The sequence below is a fragment of the Tursiops truncatus genome, chromosome 6 (assembly GCF_011762595.2).
Source record: "Tursiops truncatus isolate mTurTru1 chromosome 6, mTurTru1.mat.Y, whole genome shotgun sequence".
NCBI lineage: Eukaryota > Metazoa > Chordata > Mammalia > Artiodactyla > Delphinidae > Tursiops > Tursiops truncatus.
Window position 1 is genome coordinate 110,624,818 of NC_047039.1, and position 26,379 is coordinate 110,651,196.

At 59.1% G+C, this 26,379-nt stretch overlaps 2 protein-coding genes across 12 annotated transcripts; one reads left to right on the forward strand and one right to left on the reverse strand.

Annotated features, from left to right (window-relative positions):
* The first annotated feature begins 1,216 nt into the window (after nucleotides 1-1,216).
* Nucleotides 1,217-20,308, forward strand: POMT1 (protein O-mannosyltransferase 1). 7 transcript variants are annotated; one of them, XM_033858895.2, is made up of 20 exons: nucleotides 1,217-1,448; nucleotides 2,242-2,393; nucleotides 3,475-3,581; nucleotides 3,751-3,801; nucleotides 4,348-4,494; nucleotides 5,278-5,389; nucleotides 5,749-5,814; nucleotides 5,900-5,993; nucleotides 6,136-6,291; nucleotides 7,091-7,221; nucleotides 7,549-7,644; nucleotides 8,738-8,830; nucleotides 10,351-10,447; nucleotides 11,900-11,992; nucleotides 12,217-12,337; nucleotides 12,646-12,743; nucleotides 13,318-13,431; nucleotides 14,125-14,251; nucleotides 15,057-15,234; nucleotides 20,161-20,308. In XM_033858895.2, exons 2-20 carry the CDS (start codon nucleotides 2,272-2,274, stop codon nucleotides 20,291-20,293), a joined length of 2,136 nt encoding a protein of 711 aa, XP_033714786.1. In that variant the 5' UTR covers nucleotides 1,217-1,448; nucleotides 2,242-2,271; the 3' UTR covers nucleotides 20,294-20,308. The 7 variants fall into 7 exon arrangements, with proteins under 7 accessions (XP_033714786.1, XP_033714782.1, XP_033714788.1 ...); XM_033858898.2 differs by lacking the exon at nucleotides 20,161-20,308 and adding an exon at nucleotides 15,900-16,732 and having other exon boundaries at nucleotides 1,290-1,448; XM_033858896.2 differs by lacking the exon at nucleotides 20,161-20,308 and adding an exon at nucleotides 16,318-16,732 and having other exon boundaries at nucleotides 1,290-1,448.
* UCK1 (uridine-cytidine kinase 1) lies at nucleotides 16,729-23,506 on the reverse strand. Of its 5 annotated transcripts, none has more exons than XM_033858900.2 (9): nucleotides 23,254-23,506; nucleotides 22,272-22,628; nucleotides 21,700-21,859; nucleotides 20,735-20,831; nucleotides 20,447-20,589; nucleotides 20,262-20,356; nucleotides 18,972-19,178; nucleotides 18,506-18,554; nucleotides 16,729-17,991 (listed from the first exon to the last, which is right to left on the reverse strand). In XM_033858900.2, the coding sequence occupies exons 1-9, from the start codon at nucleotides 23,281-23,283 to the stop codon at nucleotides 17,810-17,812; spliced, it is 1,320 nt and encodes a 439-aa protein (XP_033714791.1). In that variant the 5' UTR covers nucleotides 23,284-23,506; the 3' UTR covers nucleotides 16,729-17,809. The 5 variants fall into 5 exon arrangements, with proteins under 5 accessions (XP_033714791.1, XP_033714790.1, XP_033714793.1 ...); XM_033858899.2 differs by having other exon boundaries at nucleotides 22,245-22,628; nucleotides 23,254-23,500; XM_033858902.2 differs by lacking the exon at nucleotides 18,972-19,178 and having other exon boundaries at nucleotides 23,254-23,491.
* Between the last annotated feature and the right edge of the window lie 2,873 nt (nucleotides 23,507-26,379).

The following is a 26,379-nucleotide window of genomic DNA, read 5'->3' on the forward strand; positions in this document are numbered from 1 at the left end:
GGAGGGGGTGAAACCCGAGGTTAAGGTGCATCGTCCCAGTGGGTGGGCGTTAGCACTGCCTGCCCCCTGCCCTTCCTCACCCCACGCGCCCCAACTCCCCATGAGAAGTGGGTGGGTCAGAGGTTAAGCATTTGATTTGTCGTGTTTTGTTGCCACTTCTGATGTCCCTTTTCTTTTGCTGCACTTGGGCTTGGCTTGGAACGAAGAGCAAGCCAGGCGTGGGCAGTGAAGGATGGAGAGCTTGGATTTGGGTTCAAGTGGTAGTTCTCGGTTCTGCAATCCACTGTGTGCTGTGTGACCTTGGGAAGGACACTTCATTCAGAGTCACAATTTCCATAATTGTAAAACGTGGGTTGTAAACAGTAGCTACGTCGTGGGGTAGTGTGCATGCACAGAGGTCATGGGCAGCACCCAGCCCGGTGCCTGGTCCCAGGTAAGAATGTAGGAAACTTATAAATTATGCCCGAGTAAATTCAACACTTTCCAAAAGGAAACCCCGCCGGCTGATTCCTTCTGAGCCTCTCCACTGTGGAAGCAGGGGACCCGGGTAGGGCGCGCCCTGCAGCTCTCAGGGCCACACCCACCCCCTGGATTCCCTGCTCCTGGGGACCGGCGGTCCACAGACCTCCAGGGGCCTGACCGCGAAGGAGCCCGAGGGCCCGCAGGAGGGAAGCTCTGGATACTCGAGACCAGACGGCCCCTGCTTTCGTATCAAAGACCACAGGCTGAGAGCCCGGGCCCTGGACGCCCTCTGGCCGCAGGCGCAGGTGAGCCCGCGCTCCCTCTCTCCCCACAACCCGGGTAAGTCAGAGTCACCTGCACTGCGCTAATGCTGGGTGACGGACATGGGAAAACAGGAAAGAACCATAATTCCAGTTATTAAACCTGCAGTACCCTTCTGTCCACGAGTATTAACTCCCATATAGACGAGGGGAGGAAGAAGGGGTGGGGCTGGGCAGCAGAGTTGCCTTCGTGCCGGTTAACCGTCCGGGTCACTCCCTTGACCTGGAGCCGTGTCCCGCTGCAGAGCAGGCTCGGCTGGGCCGCGCGGGCCGGAGGGTGGGGTGGCGTCCGCGCCACACTGAGCAAAATGCCCATACGGTCCCACTGTGTCGTCTTAAAAAGGCAGACGTGTGTCTAGTGTGCCCAGGAACCCTGGGTTGCCCAGCCGTGAATCACAGACAGCTGACGGTCTCCTGCACACCCTTCGAGTCCGGGTCTGGGCTCGCCCAGTGCGCAAGCGCGCCACTCTCGCCCAGTGCGCACGCGCGCTTCACCCCCGGCGGGCCCCGCAGGCGCGGCGAATCGAGCGTCGAGCGGGCTAGTGGGCGGCGAAGAGTGCCGAGCGGCCTCGTCCCCAACGGTCCGCGCCCCAGCCCGCGGCCCTCAGGCGTCCGAGGCGTGGCCCGGCGCGGGGAGCGGCTCTGAGGAGACTGGAAGAAACGCGAGTACGTTTGGGGCGCTGTGGACCAGAGCCCAGGCGCAAGCGGGAGAGTCAGTGCGGAACGCGCGTGCGCGGTCTGTGGGGCACTGTGGCGGGGGGCGGCAGGTCTTGCCTGGCCCGGGGGTGGGGCCGGGGCAGGTGTGCCGGGGGAAGGGGGCGTCCGAGGCGCAGGTGAAACCTTCGGGAAAGATAGCGGCCTGCGGGAGAGAAAGGGGAGTTCCGGGAAGAGGAGTGGGGGCCTCCCAGGGCAGACAGGGTCTCTGGAGAGAAGGGGGTGCTCAGGGCAGATGCAGCTGCAGGGAGAGAAGCGGGCCTCCAGGGCAGATGCAGCCTTGAGAATAGAAGGGGACCGCCGAAGGCCAGATGCAGCTTTGATGCGGGAAAGGCGGTGCCCAAGGCAGATGCAGCCTTAAGAAAAGTGGAGCCTCGGGGGAGGAAACGGGGTTGCCCAGTGCAGATGCGCCCTCGGGGTGAGAAAGGGGGCGCCCAGGGGACGGTGCTGGCCCGCGGCGGGAGGGGAGGGGAGGGAGGATCTTGGCGCAGAGGTGGAGGCTCTGAGCCTCAGGGGGTGGAGGTCACCGCGCTGTAAGCTGGCCACACTGCCTCGGTTGGGAGGGGCCAGGAGGCCGCCTCATTGACCGGAAGTGCCCAGCAGGTGTTGGTGGAGTGAGTGAATATTGAGTCCTCAGATTCCCACCTCGGTTGACCGCTCGTGAAAGCAGGGTCTTGTCACAGCGTCTTTCGAGCCTTCAGGGGGCCACCTGTGTTCTGACGACAGCTCTTCCCTGCTTTTCCAGGGCATCGTCCCCGGCCCGCTTTTCTACGAGATGCTGGGATTTTTGCAGCGCCCTGTGGTGGTGACAGCTGACATCAACTTGAATGTCGTGGCTCTGACCGCGGTGGGGTTGCTGAGCCGACTATGGCAGCTTGCCTATCCAAGGGCCGTGGTGTAAGCCAGGCAACTCCATTTTGGGTGCATCGGAAGGAACCGTAATTTGTTCAGTGCATTGGTGACAGGAAGTGCCTTTTTGAACAGCGTAAACGGGAGAGTAAAATTCCGGGCTTCCTGGTGATGGGTGTCTTTGGCAGTTAGAGGAGAGACCAGCTTGTCCCCAGGACAGCCCCTGCAGAGGCCACCTGTTTGGTCTTGCCCCGTAGGTCAGGAGTGGGTGCAGTAGCCTTGGGTGACCTTTGACAGTCTGGAGAGTGGAGGGCTTAAGATTGAGGAATTTGGAAGTGAGTCCGCACTGATACAAGAGTGTGTTCTTTGTCGTAATGGGAAATGATTGCTGTTATTATTAAAGGGCTATTCATCATCTGATTAATACATGTGTTCCTTTTCACTTAACTTTTTATTATGGCAGATGTCAAACAGATACACACATACAGCGAATGGTATATTCATCACCCAGCTTCAGCAGTTACCAGCTCATAGCCAACCCCTTCCCTGCAGTGGATTTTTTTGAAGCACATCATAAACACTGTGTTTCATTTGTAAACAATTCAGTATCTATCTCTGAAAGATCAGGATTCTTAAAAATCACGTGACCGCAGTAGCATCATCACACCTAACAAGTTGCCAGCAGTTCCTTAATGTCAGTGAAAGTCCCTGATTGAAAGAGGTTTGTTGCGGCTGGCGCCTGCATGCCTCCCTTTTACACCTGTTTTGTCGGGTCACCAGGTCTGATTCCGTCTCCTAGCTGCAGGCACGCTGGTGGACAGGCAGACTAGCTTTGCGTTCAGGAGGCCTTTTGGAGACTGGCTCACAGTACACCCTAAACCCCAACATAGGGAGAGAAATAGAACCTGTGTCAGGAAAGCCTCCTGAATTCCCAACTTTCGTGGGGCGTTTCCCTTCCTGTCCTTATGGGTGTGTGATGCTGCACACGTGTCTTCATAGTTGGGGCAAAAGTCTGACCTTTGCTGGTCACTCTCCAAAGTCCTTTGGAGACACAGGTGTTCATTTATCCTCGTGCCTTTTGTGTACGGTTAAGGTTTCCAGTTGACTATAACATGGGTTTGCTTTGCAGTTTTGATGAAGTGTATTATGGGCAGTACATCTCTTTTTACATGAAGCGGATCTTCTTTTTGGATGGCAGCGGACCACCGTTTGGCCACATGCTGCTGGCCTTGGGAGGTAGGATTCATTAGTAAGAGAGGTGGCCCTTTAACACTTACAGGTGAACTTTCTTCAGGGCAGAAGCGGTGTCTTATTCTTTATTATTGTTCCCTTATTGACTGCCGCGGTTTGGTGCTTCAGAAATATTTACTGAACAGGATAGTTACTGATTAATCTTCTGTTTTAGGTTATTTAGGAGGATTTGATGGTAACTTTTTGTGGAACAGAATTGGAGCAGGTAAAGTATCGATTTCGTTTCCCTTATTAACGTGCATATATTAGATTGGAGAGGTCGTAGCTTTCATAAGGATTAACAACTGTGGTCTATTCTTCTGAATCCAAGGTGTGATAAATGTTTGGGTACAAGTGAAAGATTTTCAAAAAGTCCGGTAAATTCCTTAGTGTTTAGTTACAGTAAGTACTTGATCCCTGGTTTTTGGTACGCATAGCATGCTCGCCGTATGTGGCATCTGATTGCCGTTATCTTTTGTACGTATGAATGTTATGTGTTGCCACAGTGTTTTTGGAAATAGATGGGTAAACTTATAAATAAGGATTAACTCATTCAGAGTCCTCGGCATCACTCCCGTACTTCCTGAGAACTGGCCCTTGACCGCACGGAGCTTCTCAAGGCCCCTGCCCGTGGGCTGCACACTCCGTCCCTGATGGGGCCCCCAGCCTTGCACTGTAGTCTGTGAGCCTGGGAGTCTGTGTGAAAAGACACTGCAGTGTAGGGAGGTGGTGTGTGCGCAGTGCTCTCAGCCCCGCTGTGGTTCTCTTCCAGAATACAGCACCAACGTGCCCGTGTGGTCCCTGCGCCTGCTGCCGGCCCTTGCGGGGGCCCTGTCGGTGCCCATGGCCTACCAGATCGTGTGGGAGCTCGGCTTCTCTCACTGTGCCGCCGTGGGGGCCGCTCTTCTGATTCTGATCGGTAAGGCCTGGTGGGGCGCAGGGAAGATCCCAGCGCCAGCCCTTGTTTATGTCTGTGCGGCCCCGGAGGGCTCAGGGTTTAGTAGACGTGCCCCCTGCAGTGTCTGCCGCTCGCAGGACGGAAGGACGCACATCCAGTGTGTCCAGATTGGACTCTGGGAGTCACCCCACTCCCAGGCCGGGGGACTGTGGAGCTGTGTGTGCAGACTGTGACGTCATGGAGGTGCAGCCGTGTGTAGCGGGGCTGCCCCAAACGATACTCCTGCGCGCGCCCGCCGTGAGCACCTCCCCCTGCAACCAAGTCTGTCCTTGAATGAGAAGCTACCCCGTACTCCCGCCTCCTAGGCCTTGACCAGTGGAGATGGACTCAGGAATTTGTGGGTATTCCTCAGAAGGGATCTCTTGGCCCAGGTCTATGAACAAATGACATTAAGTCAGATGAAAATAAAAAGAATTCATGTCTGCTGAGTGACGACCCTAACTGGGCCCCTGTGCCCACAGAGTGTTAGAATGTCCAGGCGGCCTGCGGAATCTGTATTTCTTTTCTCAGACGAGGAAAACGAAGGCTCAGGAAGGGCAGTGACTTCCCCAGAGTCCCCCAGGTCTCGGGAGGCTTGATTCACACCTCAGAAGTGGCCTTCGTGGTTCCGGGGCGTGTCCCCTTCCAGCCACCCCAAGCCCGACCTTGCCACCCTCACGCTCTGGGACGTTTGACAAGGGCCCTTTCTTGTGGACGTTTGCCCTCGCTGCCCAGCACCTGACGCCCGTGTCATTTCCCCTACAGAGAACGCTCTGATCACTCAGTCGAGGCTGATGCTTTTGGAATCAGCGTTGATATTTTTCAACCTGTTGGCCGTGCTGTCTTACCTGAAGTTCTCCAACTCCCAGAAACACGGGTATGGAAAATGGGACGTGCTCTCCTAGTTACTAAGAAAGAGGAGTCCGGGGGGTTGGTCGACCTGAGCAGGTCTGATGCCTTTCCACGCACGGGAGCCGCCCCAGGCACCTCGACTGGCTCTTGGCTGACTTTACAAATAATCCTCATCTTTCTGTAACTCAAACTAACTGGAAAGATGTTCTGGCCAAAAAGGAGAATTCTGTCAGGACTGGCTGCTCCCTGGGGAGACGAGGAGTCCTTTCCTTGCACCCAGAGCCTGGTGCAGCCAGCTGACCCCGAGATCTCTGAGGGGGGCACCTTCTCTGGCCTTTGGGAGACATTCTGATCTCCCAGCTCGGCTTCTGTGCTTTGCTCCAGGCCCTTCTCTCCGAGCTGGTGGTTTTGGTTGATACTGACGGGTGTGGCCTGCGCCTGTGCGGTCGGGTGAGTTTGCTCCACGGGTCTGGGGCAGCAGCCATGTCCTCCGTGCTTGTCTCGTCTTAACTTTCTCTCTGTTGTGTCCCTTCAGCATCAAGTATGTGGGTGTGTTCACATACTTACTGGTGCTTGGGGTTGCCGCTGTCCACGCCTGGCACCTGATAGGAGACCAGACGCTGTCAAACGTAGGTGCTGACGTCCTGGGCAGGGCGAGGCTGGCCCTGGGGGGTCGGGGGGCAGGGAGCGCCTGATGACAGGCCTCGGAGGGGGACAGACCTGGGCCCGCCTTCCCCAAAGCAGGGGTGACGTCCCCTCCATCTCTGGCAGGTCCGTGTGCTGTGTCACCTGCTCGCCCGAGCGGTGGCCCTGTTGGTCATCCCCGTCCTCGTGTACCTGCTGTTCTTCTATGTCCACCTGCTGCTGCTCTGCCGCTCCGGGCCGCACGACCAAATCATGTCCAGTGCCTTCCAGGCCAGCTTGGAGGTAAGAGTGACACCCCCAGCCATCCTAGAAAGAAGGCCACACTAGACTCAGAGTTTTCTTACGAAACACCGCAAGTGGGCCTTAGAGGAAAAACCAAAACGAGAAGTGAGGCATCGCTTCACTACTACTACACGAATTCTGAACATGCTGACGGTGTAGGAGGGAACGAGGGGTCCGCTCTCTGCAGTGTGACCTGCTGGGCAGGGGCCAGGCTGCACAGGACAAACGCGACTCTGGCATTCGCTCAAGTAACTTTGCAAAAATAATAAAATGCTCCAATTGTGGTGTCAGCAAGGTAGACTCTGAAGTCGGACAGAACTGCTCTTAAGGGCCGGCTCTGCTGACAGCCAGCTCTGTGTGTCTGGGGAAATTTCTTCACTCACCCACACCCCAGAGTTAGACGGACATAATTGCTCTTATCACAGGATGCCTGTAAGAAGTAAATACGGACGAATGGGGGGAATTCCCTGGTAGTCCAGTGATTAGGACTCTGCGCTTTCACTGCTGGGGCCCGGGTTCAACCCGTAGTGGGAGAGCAGAGATCCTGCAAGCCACAAGGACGAGCGGGGAGGGGCTAGGTGAGGGCCTGGCCCAGGGCAGCCTCCGGTCGGTGGTCATACAGCGTAACATGTCAGAATTATATCACATGCAGTCGTAGCTAATTGTGAGATACAGTGATAACTGCCCCCACCCGGAATACACCCCGGCTGTCATAGGGGCTGGCGGAGGGGCTGGCGGAGGTGTCACGCTCTCGCTTTCTCTCTCCCTCTCACCGGCCACCCCTTTGCTCCTGTCTCAGGGGGGACTGGCGCGGATCACACAAGGCCAGCCCCTGGAGGTGGCCTACGGTTCCCAGGTCACTCTGAAGAACGCCTTTGGCCAACCCGTGCCCTGCTGGCTTCATTCCCACCAGAGCACCTACCCCGTGATGTAAGGAAAGTGATGTTTTTAATGCGAAGATTATAACGTGTTTTGTTTTTTCACATTTTTGCTATTACCAACTCTCACTTTCTGTGAGTAAGTTTGCGAGACAAAAAAACTGAGCTCTCAGGTCCCGATTATCGACGAGACTAGTTATTTCTGCGTGTAAAACCACTAGAGGGACTGGCACTGCCTGGGCTCACATCTTCAGCCCCACTGGGACGTGAATGGATCTGGACAGCTCACTGGGTGGTGTCTGTAGGGACCTTGGTGGGGGGGAGGGGGAGGCCGCGGGCCCCTTGGTGCCCCACCCGCAGATGTACCCTCTTCTCGCAGATACGAGAATGGCCGCGGCAGCTCCCACCAGCAGCAGGTGACCTGCTACCCCTTCAAGGATGTCAACAACTGGTGGATTGTAAAGGACCCCGGGAGGTGAGTACAGGTCCGGGGACACCTCACCTTGGTCCCGGCCTCCTCTCTGTCCATGCCCCGTCCGCGAAGCCTTGGGACCGGCTCTGTGCCGGCCAGCCCGCGGTCCAGGACTTAGGAGCCCAGCATCTCCTCCAGGTGTTGCCAGGCATGTCCCGACTCTCCCCACCCCGTGGTCTGCCCCCACTCCCCGCCGCCCTGCAGACGCCCGCCTTCCTGCCATCATCCCCACCTCCAGTCCCAGCCAGTCCTGTTGGTTCTGCTGTCAGGGTGTCCGTCTCCCCCATTGGTCTGTTTCCACGCCTGCCTCCCCGATACCCCACAGCCCCCCCAGGTGTCAGGTCAGGCTCCTGCTCAAACACCTCCCTGAGCTCCGAGCTCCACGGCCCTTAGAACGGATCCAGTCCCCAACTGGTCTGCAGGGCCGCGCCCTCCGGCTCCAGCCCCACTCCCCTCGCAGCGCTCACCCTGCCCCTCATTTCTGCAGGAAGGCAGGCTCCTGCCACAGGCTCTGCACCGCTGTCCCCACAGCCTGGAAGGGTCCCACCGGGGCCTCTTACTCAGCACCTGAAAGTCAGCCCCTCTGGGACGCTGCCTGGCCGCCTCCCAGGCTCCCCACCTTCCCCACTGTCAGCATCCCGTTGGCTTCCGCGTGTCCGCTGTCCGGCTGCCCACATGTTTGCTCCCTGGTTCCCACTCAGTGCAGTAACTTGAGGGCGGTGGCCACGTCCGTCTGGCTCCGCCAGATGCTCAGCTCCCAGCCGTGGGGCAGGGTCTGACAGGCCCTTGCCACTCTCCCCGAGCGAACGTGGAGCCACAGTCTGTTAGAAGGATTTCGGGGCAGGTGCGGGCGTTCGTAGCAGGTATGGCGAAGTTGCGGTCCGTGTGAAGGCGGCTACTAGTGGGGCCACGCCAGGAAGCTTGGAAAGTGACCTGAGGTCTCAGAAGAGAGTTAAAGAAAACGTACGCGCTGTGTTTTCACACGCTTTCACCTCACACAAGGAACACGGTGACCGGGCGGCTGTGCGATTCCACGTTGCGCGAGCGAGGACCGGGGCCCCTGCCGCCCCGTGAGCGCAGCTACACTTTCTTGCAGGCACCAGCTGGTGGTGAACAACCCCCCGAGGCCCGTGCGGCACGGCGACATCGTGCAGCTGGCGCACGGCATGACCACCCGCCTCCTCAACACGTGAGTCGCCTCCTCTGTTCAGAGCAAAGCGTGACCGCTGCTGTGCGCCACTGCCTCTGGCCTGGCTCTGCCCTCGATGTCGGGGTGGGGGGGCAGGGGACCCCTAGTGGTGGTCGCAGGGTAGGGGGAGAGCCTTAGTGATCTGAGTGGGACAGCAGCCTCTCACCCGTCCTGCAGGGGGGGGCCGGGGTGACGGGCCGGGGTGATGAGGAGAGTCCTGCCTGGAATGAACTGTGGGTGTCCTTGCAGATGGGGGACCCGTGGGAAGGAGAAGTGAGTTCAGGAAGGATCTCAGCTCGGGGATGGAGTCAGGAACCCTCCCTGGCTTGACCTCTGGGCAGCCTCCGCATATTGACGGGCCCGGGCCACCTCTGCTCTCCTTCCACCCGGCCTCTCGGGCCATCTCGTGGGTCTCAGTGACCCCACACTCGCGCCCCAGCCCCGGCCTCCCCGCTGGATGCCTGGGCTCTCTGCCTCCCCTTCTGCTTCCCGGGGAAGGAGCTGGTTGCTCAATCCTCATCCTCTTCCGCCACCCCTGTAGTCGCTGTGTCGGGAAATCCACGAAGGTCGCTTCCTTCTCTCTGCACGCCCAGCCCCGCCCAGGCCCCGTTCCCTTTGTCCTGCGATGCCGGGAACCCCACTGCCTGCCCCCTTCTGCACGCGGCAGCCACGGCTCCCTCTGAAAAACACACTCTACTCAGTGACCTCACGTCTCTGCGGAGATCCCAGTGTGACTGTCACACTCAGAATCACACCCCACCCCTCCGCTGGCTGCAGGCCCCCCGGGACCTGGCCCCGTGACTCCAGTCACCCTAGCCCCCCACTATCCCCAAAATGACCATGTGCAGCCCCCCTGGGGCCTTCAGTTGCTCTGTCTGCCTGGAACGTTCTTCAACTCAGGTGCCCCCACACACACCCCACCCCGTGGCCCACTCGCTCACTTCATTCAGGTGTCCGCTGAGATGTCGCCGCAGCAAAAGCATTGCTGTGTGCTGTGCCTGCCCTGGCTGGGTGTCATTCGTAGCACTCACAGGGCCTGCGCTCGTGACTGACTTCCTGCTCGCTTCAGGGTCCCCGGCTCCTCTGCGAGGCCTCGCGCAGAGTCTGGTGAAGCGCGGTTTCCTAGTGCGTGGGCGAGGGGAGCCGGGGTTTCTGGGCGTGTTGTCCTCCAATAGTAGTCGTGGCGCCCCAGCCATTTCCGAGAACTGACCTCAGGCTGCTGCCGGCTGGCCGGGTGAGCTCCCAGGCTCAGCCCGTCCTCTGAAAGGGGGATGACAGGCCCCACGCTTTAGATGGGTGTCTGCCAGATGCCCCCAGAGATGTCATGATTGCAGAGTCCGCCCTCTCGTGTTTGATTTATCGCCCGGCTCCTACGTGCTGCATCCTCGGAGTGGCAGCCGCGGTGCTTGAAGGCTGACTGGCTTTGTTTCCTGAAGAGCGTTCTTTTTCCCGTAAGAGCACAGTGAGCGCCTTTCAGAGGAGCTCGGGAAGCCCCTCGGCAGCGCTGTTTGGTTTTCCAGGCACGACGTCGCGGCCCCCCTGAGCCCTCACTCCCAGGAGGTGTCCTGCTACATCGACTACAACGTCTCCATGCCCGCCCAGAACCTCTGGAGGCTGGTGAGTCTAACCCCAGCGGCCGTGCGCGCTGGCAGCACGGCCCGGTCTAAGCCGCCCCTTAGGACAAGCGACTGCCTGTTCTACGGAAAGGGGGAGCTGGGTAGTTTTCTTCTATCAGAGGAAGGAGCTTATGGTACGATGGACGGGTGGGCACTCTGTATGGGGCTCACGTGGCATTGCTGGCAGAAGGTCCCTCCCACTGTTTGGCCTCCAAACCAGTGCCCTGAGCACACTGGGAGCCTCTTTTGTCAACCCTCACCAGGGATTAAGAAGGGTTTCCCTGGGGACAGGCAGGGCCATCTGGGGGTTGATTCCTGGCACTGCCCTCCTAGGCCCTGGGCCTGTGGTCAGGCAGTGCCCTGGGCAAAGTGGCAGGAGGAAGGTTCTGTCACTGGGCCGTCTGAAGTCAGGGACACGCGTGAGAAGCGCAGCGGCGGTGCAGTGGCTGCACTGGGCTAACCTCCGGGGGAGCCGGGCTCCCCTTCAGCCCCCACAGGCTGCACGCCTATAGCACTGGCCCCCCGCCGGGTTCTCGATGGTGTGAGGCCAGGCGCTGCTGGCCCTCTGCGAAACCAGGGTCCGGGGAGGCCGCCTCTGTCTCTGTGCTGGCGCTCTGTGCCGGCGCTCTGTGCCGCAAGTAGGTGTCTGTGCAGCTGCCTCTGTCCCCTCCCGCAGTGCTCCTCTGATGTGAGTCGTTGCACCAGCCCCTCACCACCAGGACTCTCCTGGAGGCCCCGCCCACTCCCCTTGCTGCTAAGGCCCATTGCCGATCCCTTCCTGCTCCTCACCCACTCCCCTTGCTGCTAAGGCCCATTGCCGATCCCTTCCTGCTCCTCAGCCCCTCTGGTGGCACTTTGAGCCCCACACGCCCCTGTTTCCAGGACCTGAAGCTCCGGGAACAGGCAGAGAGGACGGCTGACCGGAGGGTGAGGCCCGGCCTGGCCTCCTCGTCCTGTCCTCACTTAGCCCCTCGGGTTCTTTCTTGTCAGTAGCTACGTGACTTCCCGGGGTCATCGCCAGGCTCCAGTAAGTTAAACATGGCAGCGCCAAGCTCTTCAGACGTTAGTTTTCTATTCCCCAGCGTCAGGAGTGCCCTGTAAGGGCATCTTTTCAGGGACAGTCTCTGACCTTCCTTTGCGCCATCTTTGCGCAGCATCAGGCGTTGCAGAAGCTCAAGGGTGAGCGTCCGTCCTTAAGTCCCCACTGAAAAGGCTGCCCTGTGCAGTCTCTGGAGGAGGGCAGTGTCCTCTCCCCCGACCACCCCCTCCAGCACCTTGCACAGGCGTCAGCAATAAAGTTGATGGTACCGTCTGGGATCAGCCGTCAGCTGCCCTTGGGGGACTGTCCCCTCATATCAGACCATGTCAGTCTCACCGTGGTGACTGGTCTTCGGTTTTACACTTAAGGAAATTTGAAAAAGAGTGAAATAACGGACCAGACCTGCTCTTACAGGACATCGTGAACAGAGAGTCGGACACGGACGTCTGGAAGACCATCGTGTCAGAGGTCCGCTTTGTGCATGTGAACACCTCAGCCGTCCTCAAGGTCAGTGATGCCGCCTCCCACGGTCCTGCCAGGTGGGACAGAATGACGTGTTGCGGGAGTGGTGAGGGCCCTCTGTGACTGCTCAGAACCGAACCCTATCGTGACGCTCCCCAGAGCAGAGCCGGCCGCCCTTGTCAGCTGCTGGCCAAGTGACCGGGGTGGGGTGCCCCGGGGCCAGGCTGAGCCGGGCCCGCCCTCACACCGTCCCCACTTCTCTTCGCCAGCTGAGCGGGGCGCCCCTCCCGGACTGGGGCTTTCGGCAGCTGGAGGTGGTCGGGGAGCAGCTGTCCCGGGGCTACCACGGGAGCACCGTGTGGAGCGTGGAGGAACACCGCTACGGCAGGAGTGAGCCCCGGCCGCGTGGGAGGGGCCGCGTGCGCTCCGTGCTCCGCTGCAGACCCTCGCCCTCCCCCTGTAGCTGGAGCGGTGATAGGACTCGGGGTGGGGGCGGGTGTCCCTGGAAGGCAGGGCAAGCCGAGCTTTCTGACTTGAAGGGTGCTGAGCGGGTGGGTGGGCCGTGTGCTGTGGGGAGAGCCACGTGGAGAGGCGCACTCTGAGTCCTGGCGGGTTGTTTGGAAAGCAGCTGGCGCTGCCACTGGGAGCTCCCTGACCTGGTTCTGCTTGTATCTTGTGGGTTCTGGTGTGTCTGCCAGGCCAGGAGCAGAAGGAGAGGGAACTGGAGCTGCACTCCCCTACGCAGACGGACGTCAGCAGAAACCTCAGCTTCATGGCCAGATTCTCGGAGCTGCAGGTGACAGGCGGGCGGGGGGGTGGGCGACCTTGCCCACTGGGTGCTGGCTCCTCGCCAGGGCAGGCACTGCAGTCTGTAGAACTCCCGCCTGCCCAGTGTCAGCCTTTAAACCGGGACCTGACTCGGCAGGGAGGGAGCATTTCCCTCTGTCCACTCTAAGTACTTGCCTGGCACTGTCGGTCCCCTGCCTCCTGGCTGTCCTGCCTTGTGGCTTTGCCGGCAGGAACAGTCAGGAGCCAAGGAGACTGTGCAGCAGAGTGACACTGCACGCAGGTCAGGGCAGGACGGGCCACGGTCAACACGGTGCAGCCCCAGAGGACTCAGGGTCCCAAATCTAAAAGCACCCTTAGTGCCCAGTCCCATCCCTTAAACAGACGAGGCGACCGGAGCCCAGGGGTAGGCGCCTCCTGGGCTCATCGGCCCATTGCGCTGCCTCTGTGGCATGATCTAGATGAACTTGAGGTCGGACGCCCACGTGAGAGGGGCAGCGGTTTACTCTGCCCCCTGGCAGATCCCTGAGCGATGAAGGCGGCTGGCTGTCCGTGTGACTCCCAGCGGCCTCTGCTTTCCGCAGTGGCGGATGCTGACAGTGAGAAGCGACGATTCCGAACACAAATACAGCTCCACGCCGCTGGACTGGGTCATGCTAGACACCAACATCGCCTACTGGCTGCACCCCAGGACCAGTGTAAGCAGAGCGTCTGTGCGGCAGAGCTGTCTTGCGCCTGAGAGTTCTGTGATGTTAAGAGCAGCTGTTGCATCCGACCAAGTCCCAGCCTTCCTGCGCTTCCCTAACAAAAGCCTGGGACCTGTTTTTAGTGCTTTGGCAGCTCGAGGCCAGAGCTCCCCTGAGATGCCAAGGAGCCGGGTCCTAGCTTGTCCACAGGTCGAGGGAAACCAGGCTTGGTGGCTGCGGTGGGAGCGCATGGCTCCCCTTCTCTGGCAGACGTGGTTTTTGAAACAGCCCTGCTTGATTTCCCGTGTGGCACATGGCGTCTGGGCCGGTCAGTGCTCTGTGTCCCTGTGCATCGTCTCTCTTCACCTGGGAGAGCAAACGCAGCACGTAGCGGGTGCCCAGTAATCACCTGCTGAGGGGGGGTATGTGCTCAAGATGCTCACCCTTTTCCTCCCCCCCGGAAGTGGGGGGCCACGGCTCGCTGGGAAGCGGGGTCTGAGATGAGCGTCTGCATCAGCCCCCTGGGAGCAGCTCTGTTGTCAGAACAGAATCCCGTCTACTCCCGGCTCTCAGTTTCAGCTTACGGAGCTGAGAACCTTCGCACGTCCGTCCCGGCAGCGAGGGCGGAGGGTGTGGTGGTGCCCGTGTCTGCTCTGGGCTGTGGCGTCTTGGCTGAGGTGACAGGGTCTCTCTGTGCGCCCGCAGGCACAGATCCACCTGCTCGGAAACATCGTGATCTGGGCCTCGGCCAGCCTCGCCACCCTGGTGTACGCCCTGCTCTTCATCTGGTACCTGTTCAGACGCCGAAGAAGAGTCTGCGACCTCCCTGAGGGTCCGTGCAGCTGCCCACACGTGTCTCACGCCCACTCTTTCTGGTTCTGACGGGAGATCCTTGTGCTTCGGGTGTCAGCCCGGCCGCACCAGCAAGCAGGGCCTTGAGGCCACCTCTTTGTTTCTGCCTCGAGGGAACTTCTGTCTCTTCCCCAGAGACAGCATGTTGCAGTCCAGTCCCCGCATCGCCTTCAAGGCTTCTCCGGGGACGTGCAGGTGTCGGGCAGGAATTGCCTGACACCCTGGAAGTGGCTGATGGGACAGAGGCGCCAGCGGGCACTTAGTCAAGGGTGGTGGTTTGCAAGGACAGAGACCCCATTCAGGCCATCCTGAAACAGGAAAGGAGCAAACACCCAGGGCAGGGCCGGGCCCCGAAGGCCGTCAGGGGCAGGGAGGCGCCTTCTCTGGGCTCAGCTCCGAGCTGGTCATTCTCTCCACCGACTCCCGGCTCTCCTGGGCGGGTGCACGGGTCCAGCCCCTCCACTGCTCCCTGAGTAGTGAGACCCAGCTCGGAATCTCCGGGTGAGCCAAGGCCAGCAGGCAGTCGGGAATAAGCTGAGCCTGGCCCCCAGGAAGCTGGCATTTCTCAGGAAGGGGACGGTAGTACCAGCAGGAAGTTACAGGAGGTTCTTAGGACACAGTCTGTCCTTCCTCCAGAAATGTGGGAAGGCTGGGAGGGGACACAGAGAAATCAGGAGCTGGAGCTCGCGTGTACCTTGCGGATGAGGAGGCCGGCCTGCTGGACCGCCGGGAGCTTCCCAGCTGGACCGTCAGCAGCGCCGGCTCGAGATGACCTTTTCCCACAGATTGCTGGCTGCGCTGGGCACTGGCCGGGGCTCTGTGCGCCGGGGGCTGGGCCGTGAACTACGTGCCCTTCTTCATGATGGAGAAGACGCTGTTCCTCTACCACTACCTGCCCGCACTCACCTTCCAGATCCTGCTGCTTCCTGTGGTCTTGGAGCACGTCAGCGACCACCTGTGCAGGTACGGGGCCTTGGCAGCCACGCCCCCCTGGGGGTATGGGTCCAGGGGTGTCTTGAATGGTGATTCCAGTGTGATGCAGATGGGGTTAGGATCACAAGCAAGGCTCTGCAGGGGTTCAGAGGATGAAGCTAACGAAGGCTGCCGGGAGAGGAAGGTGGCTGATGTGCACGGGAGATGGGGAAGGCCCTTTGGGCCTGGAGAGCACCAGGAGCAAAGAGAAGGACAGGGAAACATGGGGCGTGACCCGGAGCAGCCGGTGGTTCGTGGCCGGACTGCGTGGTGCATGGCAGAGATAAACCAGGAAGCTTTGTAAACCGGAGCGAGTTCGGGAGGCCAGGGCAGAGGGGGAGCCCTCTCTCTTTGGTCCCCAGGAGCCTCGTAGTACGTCAGGAGGGCTGCACTCTGCTCACGGGGGGTTCGGGGGCAATACCCCGGCATCCGACCTTAGATGGAGCAGAAGCTGTGGAATTCTGGAAGAAGAGCGAATGAGGAGAGTGGGGCTTAGCGCCTCGGGCAGGACGTGGTGAGGGCTGATGGTCAGGCAGGGGGTGGCCGGAGGAAGGAAAGGCCGGGGTAGGTGACCACGTGGGCGACGGATGCCCAGAGGACATCGTGGTGGGGACGGGCCGGCCTCCCCACGCCCGTGCTCTGCCCTGGGCCGGCAGGTCCCAGCTCCAGAGGAGCCTCTTCGGCGCGCTGGTCGTGGCATGGTTTGCCTCTGCCTGTCATGTGTCCAACACGCTGCGCCCGCTAACCTACGGGGACAGGTCACTCTCACCCAGCGAACTCAAGGCCCTTCGCTGGAAAGACAGCTGGGATATCCTGATCCGGAAAAACTAGTAGAATGCGGACACAGTGACGGACGGCAGGGCCGGGTCAGGACAAAGTAGAACCGTCTTTTGTGAGCACGTTTCCTTCTGACAACGCAGAGTGGCTCTGAGCTTGGTGGGGACTCAGGCTCGGCAGGGGTTCTGTTCTGGTTTCGCTGTTGAAACAGTCCTCTGACGAGCACCTCGTTTTGAGCAAAGTCTGTTTTCCCCCGGACCATAAAGATCAACGCCCTCCATGTCTGCTGACTCCTAGGAGCCCCGTGAACTAGCTGAGTGTGGAGCGGCCGGCGTGGGGCTCCTGTCGGCCTAGATGGAGGCAGGGAGGGGCCGGCTTGGGGCGAACCAGACGAGGCCCCGGTCTTGCTGTCAGAGGCTGGCGGTGGGCTTTGGCTGACTGGCCCGCTGACCTGCTGACCCCGTGAGGCCGCGGGGAGTCACCCTCATGGTTCAGGGGCACACGAGCTATTGCAACGCCGGCCTGAGGAGGTTGTGCAAGGCTGGCCGTTCCTCCTCGCCATCGCTGACTCTTTAACCGCTGCCCGGAGAGCCTGCTGAGAGGTGCGTGAGCGACTAGCCTCCTAACCGTCAGGGTTTGTGTCATCCATACATTTCCTCGTCCTGAATTTGCCTTTTCTTAATGTAATTAAAAAGGGACAAAGTGACATTCATATTTGGTATTATTTATTGGATCTCTCTCCGAAAGGGCACAGTAAGTTTGACAAAACTTTCACAGTCATCAGAAACCAGCCACCGTGCTCAGCTGAGCTCAACTGATGTCTCTGTGTAACTACAGTTAGAACTCGACAGCTGGTGGCTTTTACAGAAACAGCCACGTGGGAGGGAGGACAAACGAGGACAAGACCATGACTGATTGTGAGGCGCGGACGCTGCGTGAGCACAGGAGACCGGCCACCTTTGGGCCGCGGCATCTGCTCACGCCTCTCTGGTCCACACACGCCTTGACTGGAGGTGACGTGCCCTTGACCTGGCCGAGGGCGACACCAGGAAAGACCTGTCCAGACAGCAGCCTGGGCTCAGGGGCCCTGAGTAGGCCTGCGTGAGGACGCTGTGCCCGCCGGAAGGCAGACCCCCAAGCAGGCGGACTCGGGCTGGGCAAGCGGGGGCCCCGCCTGTGCTTGGTGCTGGTTAAGGAAAAGCTTGCTCCCCAGGGCTCCCTCCTGGCTCTGCCTTCCGAGCACAGGCCGGAAGGAAGGAAGCCTGTCTATGGCCCCTGGTGTACCAGGTCAGTGTGTACCAGGAGCACAACCCTGCTGGTGGGTCATGATATTGGGTTACTAGGTCACAGCGAGCATGGTGTCAGGAGACGGACTACAACAGAAAACATGTGGTTGTACAACACATAAAAAGGAAGAGAGTTACCTCTTCACACTTTTCAGTTACACGTGTGTGAACCAGATCATACTAGTCTCTCTTGCCGTGGGTTCACTGTCAAAATCACAGCGTCCGGGCTATTTCTTCAACGTTCCCCAAATATGTGACTCGCTCACCACACGTTCTGTGGCGTTTCTCAGTAACTAAAGAGACCTTTAAGCCTCTGTGATGTGAGGAAGCGGGTGGAAAGGTCAGGGCTGCCTGCAGACATCCTGTCAGACCCAGTCTGAATAACTCGTCCAGGTTTCCTGAATTAGCGAGGGACGCCTGGACTCCAGCACCACCCCGGCCACGGTTGTGTGTTTAGGGGCAGGGGGCATCTCTGGACCCGCGGGAGCTGAGCACCCCACTCCTCAGTGGGGCCTGCTGCTGGACTCCAGGTGCGACCGTTTGCCAGAGGTCAGCACTGCGGGGTGGTCTCCCGGCTCAGGAAACGTCCTCTTGTAGCTGCGCCCGTTGGACCCTCCGCGATGCCACTTGCAGATGTCGCCGTTGAGGATGTCTTGGATGTGCTGCACGATAAGGTTGATGGCCACTGCAGCAGAGACAGACAGAGCTGGGTCAGCTGCCCCCACTCTCCATCGCGACACGCCGGGAGCGATGCCCGCCCAGCGCCAACGTGGCGTTACTGGTGAAGCACACAGTTTTCCTCCCTGAAGCATCTGTGTGGCGCTGAGTCTCAGCAGACAGACAAGTGCACGCTGGGGCCTGAGCACAATAAAACCTACCTGGCTCGGTCGGCGAGGGTTTCTGTTAACTAACTCTGGTTAAGATACCTTCTGCTAATGAGTGACTCCCTGTCAGTTTTCCATATATATATTTTTTTTTTTCCCACCAGCTTCCCGGAGATATAATTGACATAATGCATTGTGTCAGTTTAACGTGTACAATGTGTTAACTGTTTTTCCAAGTACATTTGAAACCTGTGCCCCAGATGTACACAGACAGGCCTCACGCGCTGGGGGTGTCTCAGTAACCACGACAGGATGGGCAGTGCCTGCCTCCTGGTCCTGGGAGGAGTGGGGGCAGCCGGCAGGCCTGGTCCTTACCCATATTGTCAACCCCTCGAGGGATTATCACATCAGCGTACTTCTTGGTCTGCAAGGCAAGAAAAGGAAAGTCTCGTAAGGATCTGTCCCCCAGATGGTTTCAGCTTGCTTGGGGCTAGATGCAGGGAAGCAAGCCCGGGCCCGTCATGGCAGATGGGGGGGCAGGGATTCAGGGTATCTGTCAACCAGGTGAGAGACGGTGACCCCAGAAGTGAGGGAAGCTGAGCTGAGACAAGCTCTAACAGCACTTGTCTCCCAGCGTCTCTGAGATGCTTGTCTCTCATGAGCACTGCTATAGGGGCCAGTTCTCTGTGCTGACCACCTGGTTCTCTGGGCCGAGTGAAGTGGGGCACCCTCCCACTACACACAGGGTTCTTGACCCTGTGACAGCAGGGCTGCGCTGCACGCGAGGACCTGCTCCCCTTCCTTCCCCGCCCCTCATCTGCTCCCACGCCGAGGAACTCACTCCCTGTTGGGCACCCTGTGGCACCACCGAGGAGGGACCCCGACCAGATGCTGCTGAGGGCGCCGAATCTGAAGCAGCGGAGGGAGGCAAGGGAGGAAACGGTCTGGGCCCAGAGACAGCCCTGCAGACCGCTGAGTGTCGCCAGCGTGTGGATGTGGGCCAAGGAGGCCTGTCACACAGATTAGCCAAGTCCTGGGGCAGCTGTGTCTGCAGGCAGTGGAGACCCACGGGAGACGTGAGCACGAGAGGGCCAGGGCTGCCTCCCGTGGGGCTGTGGACAGTGGGCTGCGGGGGGCAGGGGGGTGGAGCCCAGCAGAGCTGAGGAAGGTCTTCCCTTCGGGGACGCGGGGCACACGGCCAGCTCGTCAGCTCGCTGTGTGGCTACAGGTAAAGGGGAGGGAGCGACGGAGGGTCCGGCCCAGAGTGGGTCTGCTTCCACCCAGGGGCACCCGGTCACATCTGGAGTCTGGAGTTTTTCCGTAAACGACCTACTTTGCCAAATGTCTTTCTGTAAATAAGAGAGACTGCAAAACAGTCAATTTACTTTTCTGATCACTTTCCAGAAACTTCAGAGAACATGAATGTAAAATAAAAAAGGTTTTCTTGAAATAGCAGAAACAGAACTCCTTCGTCCTGTTTATCTAAAGCAGGAATCCTGGTTCTAATTCCTTTGTGCCTCATTTTTCCCTTTAAGAAGCAAAATATTGTTCAATTCCCCTTTAAATCCTTACGCAAGTCCTATCTAGTGACAGTGAAGACTGTGAGATGGAGGAAGACAGATGGCCACAAGCAGTGAATTCCTCCTCTATAGGCCGGCCAGCCTTCCAGTGCCAGCCAAAGGCAGCCCAGAGAAACACACGGCAGGGATGAAGTTTCTGAGCACCTACTGTGTGCCAGACACCACTTTGGCAGCCAACAGACAAAAATCCCTGCCCCTGTGGAGGCCACCGTTCTAAGGGGGGGAGGAAATGCACAGTGTGGGTCAGGGGAGAAGCAGCGCCCTGGAGAAATGCAGACAGGCCAGGAGGGAGGCGGTGCCGGTGCCAGGGGTGAAGCCTGCGGGGAGGGGCCGGCCGGCGAGGAGGAGGCAGTGGGGAAGGGGTGATGGGGAGAACAGAGGACACATTCACAGCTGAGAACGGCTCCTCGGGAACGTGGGTACAAGAAGCTAACTTCTCCATTTATACAGCAGACCACGTCCATCCATGGCTTGGCTCTCACAGAACGGGGCACCGGGGGTCCTTCTGAAAAGGGAGAAAAGGAGGTCCCCAAGCAAGCGGAAGGCGGTACCGGCAGGCAGAACTCCTCGAAGGCCGGCTTGACGAAGGTGGTGTACTGTGTCAGGATCTGCTCCAACTCCCGGCCACGGTGCACGTCCCGGAGAACTGTGGCGACAGGAGCAGGGTGGGGACCTTCAGACCCCCGGGACCCGTGGCCGGGCCGGCCAGGGGCAGAGAGGCCCGTGTCCGCCTTACCTCTTCGCGACAGCCTGACATCAGGGTCAGTGTCCACAAAGAGTCGCAGGTGGAACATGTCCCGGATCTCCTGGCTGTAGAAGACCAGGATGCCCTCGAACAGGACCACGTCTGCGGGGTAGACCACCGTGGTCTCCGCTAACCTGCAGGGTGAGACCAGGAAGGGGCCCGCCGTCAGCTTCAGTCCGCGGGTGTGGACTCCGTGCTGGGGACAGATCGTGGTGGCGGGGGGGTGTCCTCACCAGCCCCCAGCGCACAGCCCTCTCCTCCCAGGAACCACCTGCTCACCTTGAGTGGGTCACAAAATCATAGATTGGGACCTCGACTGTTTTGCCCTCCACAATGTTTTTCAGAGTTCTGTGCATCAAATCGTTATCAAAAGCATCTGCAGGGATGGAACAAAAGGCAAGACAAGCCTGTGTCCTGGTGCTGGGGACCGCAGGGGACTCGCTCTGCCTTGGGGTCAGCACAGCTGGGTGCTGCTGCTACCAGTGACCCTAAGGAACAGCTGGACTGGGAGCTGCCCCCTACAGTTTACATTTGCAGGGCCCTCTGCAAACCACAGGGTGGACCTGTCCTCGCTGCCCTTGGGCAGTGCCACCACCCAGGGATCGGCCAGCCCTGGGAGGTAGGTGGGCTAGGCGTCTGCTTCTCTCTATTTCTGGGAAATAACACAGACTGACGCTTCTCAGACCTTCTTCCCATGTGTCCCCTGGAAAGGAATGAACATGGGAGCCAGCCACTGGGTGGAATCTTCTAGTAGCAGCAGGGAGGGGCAGCCTGGCTGTTCCTCCTCATCCACCCCATCTCCACCTGTTCCCCCGGCCCCCGACCAGACCAGGAAACAGAGCTTCAAGGCCTCTGGTTCTTGTTTACCCACTGCTTCCACTGCTGGCCTCTCGAGGACTCTGCCCCAGGGCAGGTGGCGGAATGAAAGGCCACAGTGGATGCGGTCTGTGCAGAGGACCCTTAACATGGGAAGACGCATGGCGTTCTCCGTGACCATAGTCGTGGCAGAGAAGTGGTTCTGAAGGCCCTTCTGAGGCGCAGACTCCCTGACTGGCTCCAGGGGAGCCTGGAGCTCCGGCAGGGCCACCCAGGGCCCAGAGAGCGCGGGAAAGACGCTCCACCGCGGGTTATCTGCGTGATTTCATGGAACCGCTTAGGTCTCCTGCTGTCCAGGTCCAACCCTGGACCCAGTCTCCGTGGTCTGCCCTCCTTCCCCACTCCCTCCCCACCCTCAGGGTCTCTACCTGGATGGTCGAAATTGTACTGTCCCTTCAAGGCCTTGGCCTTCTGTTCCGTGGTCAGGACCTTATAGAACCTGTCTTGACTCAGGATGACCAACTTCCGCTGCCGGTGGTCTACTTCATTCTGTCCCAGCAGCTCCATGATCTTCTCGCACACAGTTGACTGGGAACACACAAACAGGATCCCCGCCTGGAGACGCTCACCCTGACCCCCGAGCTCCAACGGGCCGGCCAGTGACAGCCCAGCCAGTGACGGGTGGGGCTGCGCTTGGCGGGAAGGCCTCGGGGCACTGGCAGGGGCAGCGCGGACCTGGAGGCCACGAGAGGCCAGGCCAGCGGGAGGCTTGCGGGGGGGGTCCCGAGGTCCAGCGCCCCGCTCCCCGCTCCCCGCCTGCACCCCGGCCTAAGCTTGGCCAGCCGTGGCCGCAGCCCACGCCCGGGAGGGGGCACCTCGGCAGCCAGGGGCTGGGGTCTGTCTCCGGACGGAGGCCGGAGTCCCAGGGGGCCAGCGTGACACTCAGGCCCCGCCTCGCCGCCCAGCCCCTTACCTTGCCGCTCGCGGTACCGCCGCTCACCCCGATCAAGAAGGGCCGCTGGTGAGGACGGTCGGCCTCGTGCGCGGCGCCCTCGCAGTCGCCGCCTCCAGCCGAAGCCATCTCCAGCGCCGCTCGCCCGCATCGGCTTCCCAGCGCACGCAGCCTCCCCCAAACCTGCCGGCCCGCCCCAGCGCAAAGGTCGGAGACGCCCCCCCGGAGCCCCACTTCCGGGAGGCGAGCGGCGCGGTGGGAGCGGGGGTGCAGGCGCGCGCGGGGCACCGCGAGAGTTGTAGTCCCTGGCGGCTGTGGGCGCCGCGCATGCGTGGGCTGGGCCGGTGCTCCGGGAGGCTGCGGAGGCAGCTGGACCGGCTGCGACGCTGCCCGGTTTTTTTTTTGCTGCAAAGGACAGAAACAACTCAATATCGCAACTGGCTGCAGGAGTCTCCAGACGCCGGGCGGCCTCCGGGAAGGTTCCCTCCAGATACACCTCCTCTGACTGGGGCTGTCGCAATGATCCCCCGGGACTGCAGGACCGGGGTGGGGACGTGGGCCAGCGCCCGCACCGGCAAGTCAGACTCCTGAGCCCTGTGACCCGGGTCGGAAGCTGGAACGGGTTCAGCCTCCTCGCGTGCGGTCACCCCGAGAGCGCGCTGTCACCTATGCACCTGCCCCTTGTGCCCCGCCCCTGCCTCCACCTCCCGGCTCCCACGCCTCTTGCCTGGGCACAACCTTAGCGCCGCCTCGACTCACCCCCACTCCAGCCCAGCCTCCACGCTGGCCACCTGAGTTTCCTGACACTGCCCTGACCGTGTCACCCACCCATTTCCCCGCTAGAGCCTCAGTGCTGCCTCCAGCACGAGTTCCTGGCCTCCTCAACCTTCCCAGGACGTGGTGGGCAGAAGTCATGGAATGACTTTTTAGACTCAGCATTAGACAGGGTGTGAGCCAAGAAGACAGAGGCCCTGTCTGCTGGATTCCACCTGTACCCCCAGTACCCGGCACAGAGGAGGCAAACACCGACCTGTTCCAACTGCATGTTTCCCCAAGGCATCAGGTCTCTCTTTGCAGGTCTAGCTCCTAATGCATCGTGAGCACTCCATGAATATTTGATGACGTTGAAATATGATGCAGGAGAGGCTAATGCGCAGACGTCTGGCGAAGTCACTGTTTACGCCACTTCAGAGGCCTTAACCCACCTCAGGAAGGGTTACAGGATGGTTCTTCTGATGGGGGGGGGAGGGTACAAGGGAACTTGGGCCTCCTGAGCCCTGTGGACCTGGACAGAGGGAAGCTGAGGAAGGAGCGGCTGGATGGGCATGAGAAAGCCACCCCCTGCCTGAGAGGAACTTACGCAGAAGCTCAAAATAGGGAGGGCCGTTCACACATTCACCTCGGGGGAGGCGAGTTTAGGCACTTGGCTCTGGGTTTAGAGTTGGGTTCAAACCTTGCCTCTGCCGAGTGACCTCGGGCAGTGATGTGGTCATGGTGTTTCCTTACTTCCCAGATGTTATGGGGGAAGTGTTATGACTTCATGAAATTAACACGTGTGAGTAGAGCTTGAGGAATCTGATGGTGGGCAGAGATTCAACAACAGACCACAAGAGAAACCGAAGTAGAGAAGTTTATTACTCACAGGTCTTGGAGGAGGTACACGGCATGCCTCAAGGGGCCACACAAGAGGTCAAGGCAGCGTGCAGACAGAGAGGCAGGCCCTGGGGCATATTCCTTTATCAGGGTCTGTGGGTGGAGTGCTCTGGGGTTCCCAGGCTAGGGCTGGATTGGTTAATTCAAGCCGAATGAGTGGGGTTTTGGTAAGTTGCACGGGGGCCTTATCTCAGGGGCGCATAAGGCATACAGGCAGGGGAGACCGTTGAGCACAGGCGCATACGTTGGCTGGTGACTCCACAGGCTGCTGTCTGGGGCATGCGCGTGTATGAAGGGACGTACTGTCAGCGTGAGGCTTCTGCAGGCCGCTTCGCCAAACAAACTGGATGCCAGGGCGGCAATACCATGGAGTAGCTTAGCTGAACTCTCAGCAGGGAAATACCGCGGTGAGGCTCCCATGCCGGAAGGCACGCAAAGGGCCTGGTGTAAGGCCTGGCCCAGAGCGGGTGCTGGGTGCCTGCTACGTGTTTTCTTCATTTGTGTATTTGTCTATTTGGCATCCGTGCCTCACGGGGCCAATTATATTAATTATATTTTCTTATTTTCTGTATTCTTTTCGTTTTTAATGCTGACACTTTTTTCTGGGGGTGGGCCGTGCCACGCGGCTTACGGGATCTCAGTTCCCCGACCAGGGATTGAACCCGGGCCCTCGGCAGTGAAAGCGCGGAGTCCTAACCACTGGACCACCAGGGAATTCCCGTTATTTTTTGTATTCTTTTTTTTTTTGCGGTATGCGGGCCTCTCACTGTTGTGGCCTCTCCAGCCACTCCGCGGCATGTGGGATCTTCCCGGACCGGGGCACGAACCCGTGTCCCCTGCATCGGCAGGCGGACTCTCAACCACTGCGCCACCAGGGAAGCCCTACTTTTTGTATTTTGATGCTGTGGCATCTGGGGGCTTCCCCCCAAGGCCTGCCACTTCTTAGGGATAGCAAAGGGAGCCCATCTTTCCCATGCGCACCAGCCAATGCCCAACCCCTTCTCATCTAACCCTACACGCTCCCACCAGGCCCCAGGCCCAGACACCCTCCTAGACCCTCCACTCTACCCTGTGCCTGGCTGACTCTTCCCACCATCCCTACCCCGAGGATGCTCCGGCCCCTCCCCAGCTGGACCAGGCTAGCCCCTGTCAGTGTTCTCTGCAGCCCCGGAAAGCATGGAACACAGTTGCAATTATGTAGCAGATTCTGCAGTCATGGGCTTGATGTTTGTCCCTAGAGCTGAGCGCTATGAGGGCAGGGCGGTGGCTGGCTTGTGCTGCCGAATCTCTCTGCCACGCACAGGAAGCACCTGTTGTTGCTGAATGAGCAATGGGGTTGAGACTCATAGGTTTGGCTTTCTCAGAACGAGGTGAGGCAGAATGCTGGGATTCTCTGCTCCCATCTGTACCATCCCCCCACCAGGTCAAGTTCACAGGAGCACAGGCAACACAGCTTTCCAACATGGCCCCCCTCCCCCAATCCCCTTAGCCAGCCCCACCGCCTGCAAAAATGTCCGTTCATTCCCCTCAGGTCTTTAAGCTTTTGTTGAACACAAGCTGGCGCTCAGCACTTAAAGAGCTGACCAGGTGCCCGTCGTTTTAAGAGTATTTGTTGCTATTTTCCCAATCACGGTGTAACCCATGCTCATTGCAGAAAATGCATAGGCACAAACACACACACAAATAAAACTAAAATCAGCTGTAACCCCTCACCCAGGGAAGACCGTGGTTTTGTATTCTAGTGTTTGCTTTTCTGGTCTGATATGGCCATGGCTAGATAGTGCAAAGTTAAACAAGGTTTGGTTACATATCTTGAATAGCAGTAAAGTCTCACACAATCCGTCAAAAGGGCAGAAATAGGAGTAAACCCATAAATAACCAAAGTGGCCATTAGTAAAAGTCGATTGTGCAAAAGACAGTTCTTGAAACAAGAGCTCTCAAAACATGGACTAAGCCTCGGGGTACGTTGTTATAAAGCAGTTCGTATAGTGAGGAGGCAGTGACTGTTTATTCTTCACCATGATTGGTTCTAATATTAGGATTTTCTTAAATGATAGGGAATTGGTTACCTCATACCAGTTTGGGGAAACAGTTTCAGTTGTGCTTATGATTTCCAGAGGCAGAAGGAAGGAATGACCCCGGTCAAGTTACTCTTGCAAAATAAGCTAAATTAAATTTTATGTGTACAGGTAAACCGTCACCGAACCGAACCGGGGTCTGTTTGCCTGCACACAGTAAAGCCAATCTCCTGACACTGGGTTGCGGTGAAGGAAAATAAAGCCTTTATTTACTGCAGGTGCCAAGCAAGGAGTCCAGAGCAGCTAGTGCTTCAAAGGCCCAAACTCTCCAATGGCTTTCAGGGAAGGTTTTTAAAGACAGGGTGAGGGAGGGGGGCTGTGGGGTGTGTGATCAGCTGGTGGACATTCTTCTGATGGGTTAGTGGTGAGGTCATCAGGAGTCAACATCGTCAGCCTTCTGGTTCCAACCGGTCTGGGGTCTACGT

Coding starts and splice junctions, on each gene's coding strand:
- POMT1 (XM_033858891.2), top strand. CDS start 2,272: ATGCTGGGATTTTTGCAGCGCCCTGTGGTGGTGACAGCTGACATCAAC. Junction 2,394..3,474: donor GCCTATCCAAGGGCCGTGGT/GTAAGCCAGGCA, acceptor TTTGCTTTGCAG/TTTTGATGAAGTGTATTATG. Junction 5,390..5,748: donor TCCAACTCCCAGAAACACGG/GTATGGAAAATG, acceptor GCTTTGCTCCAG/GCCCTTCTCTCCGAGCTGGT.
- UCK1 (XM_033858899.2), bottom strand. CDS start 23,283: ATGCCTTGGGGAAACATGCAGTTGGAACAG. Junction 21,860..22,244: donor GCGGTACCGCGAGCGGCAAG/GTAAGGGGCTGG, acceptor GTGTGTTCCCAG/TCAACTGTGTGCGAGAAGAT. Junction 17,992..18,505: donor TCGAGGGGTTGACAATATGG/GTAAGGACCAGG, acceptor TCTCTGCTGCAG/TGGCCATCAACCTTATCGTG.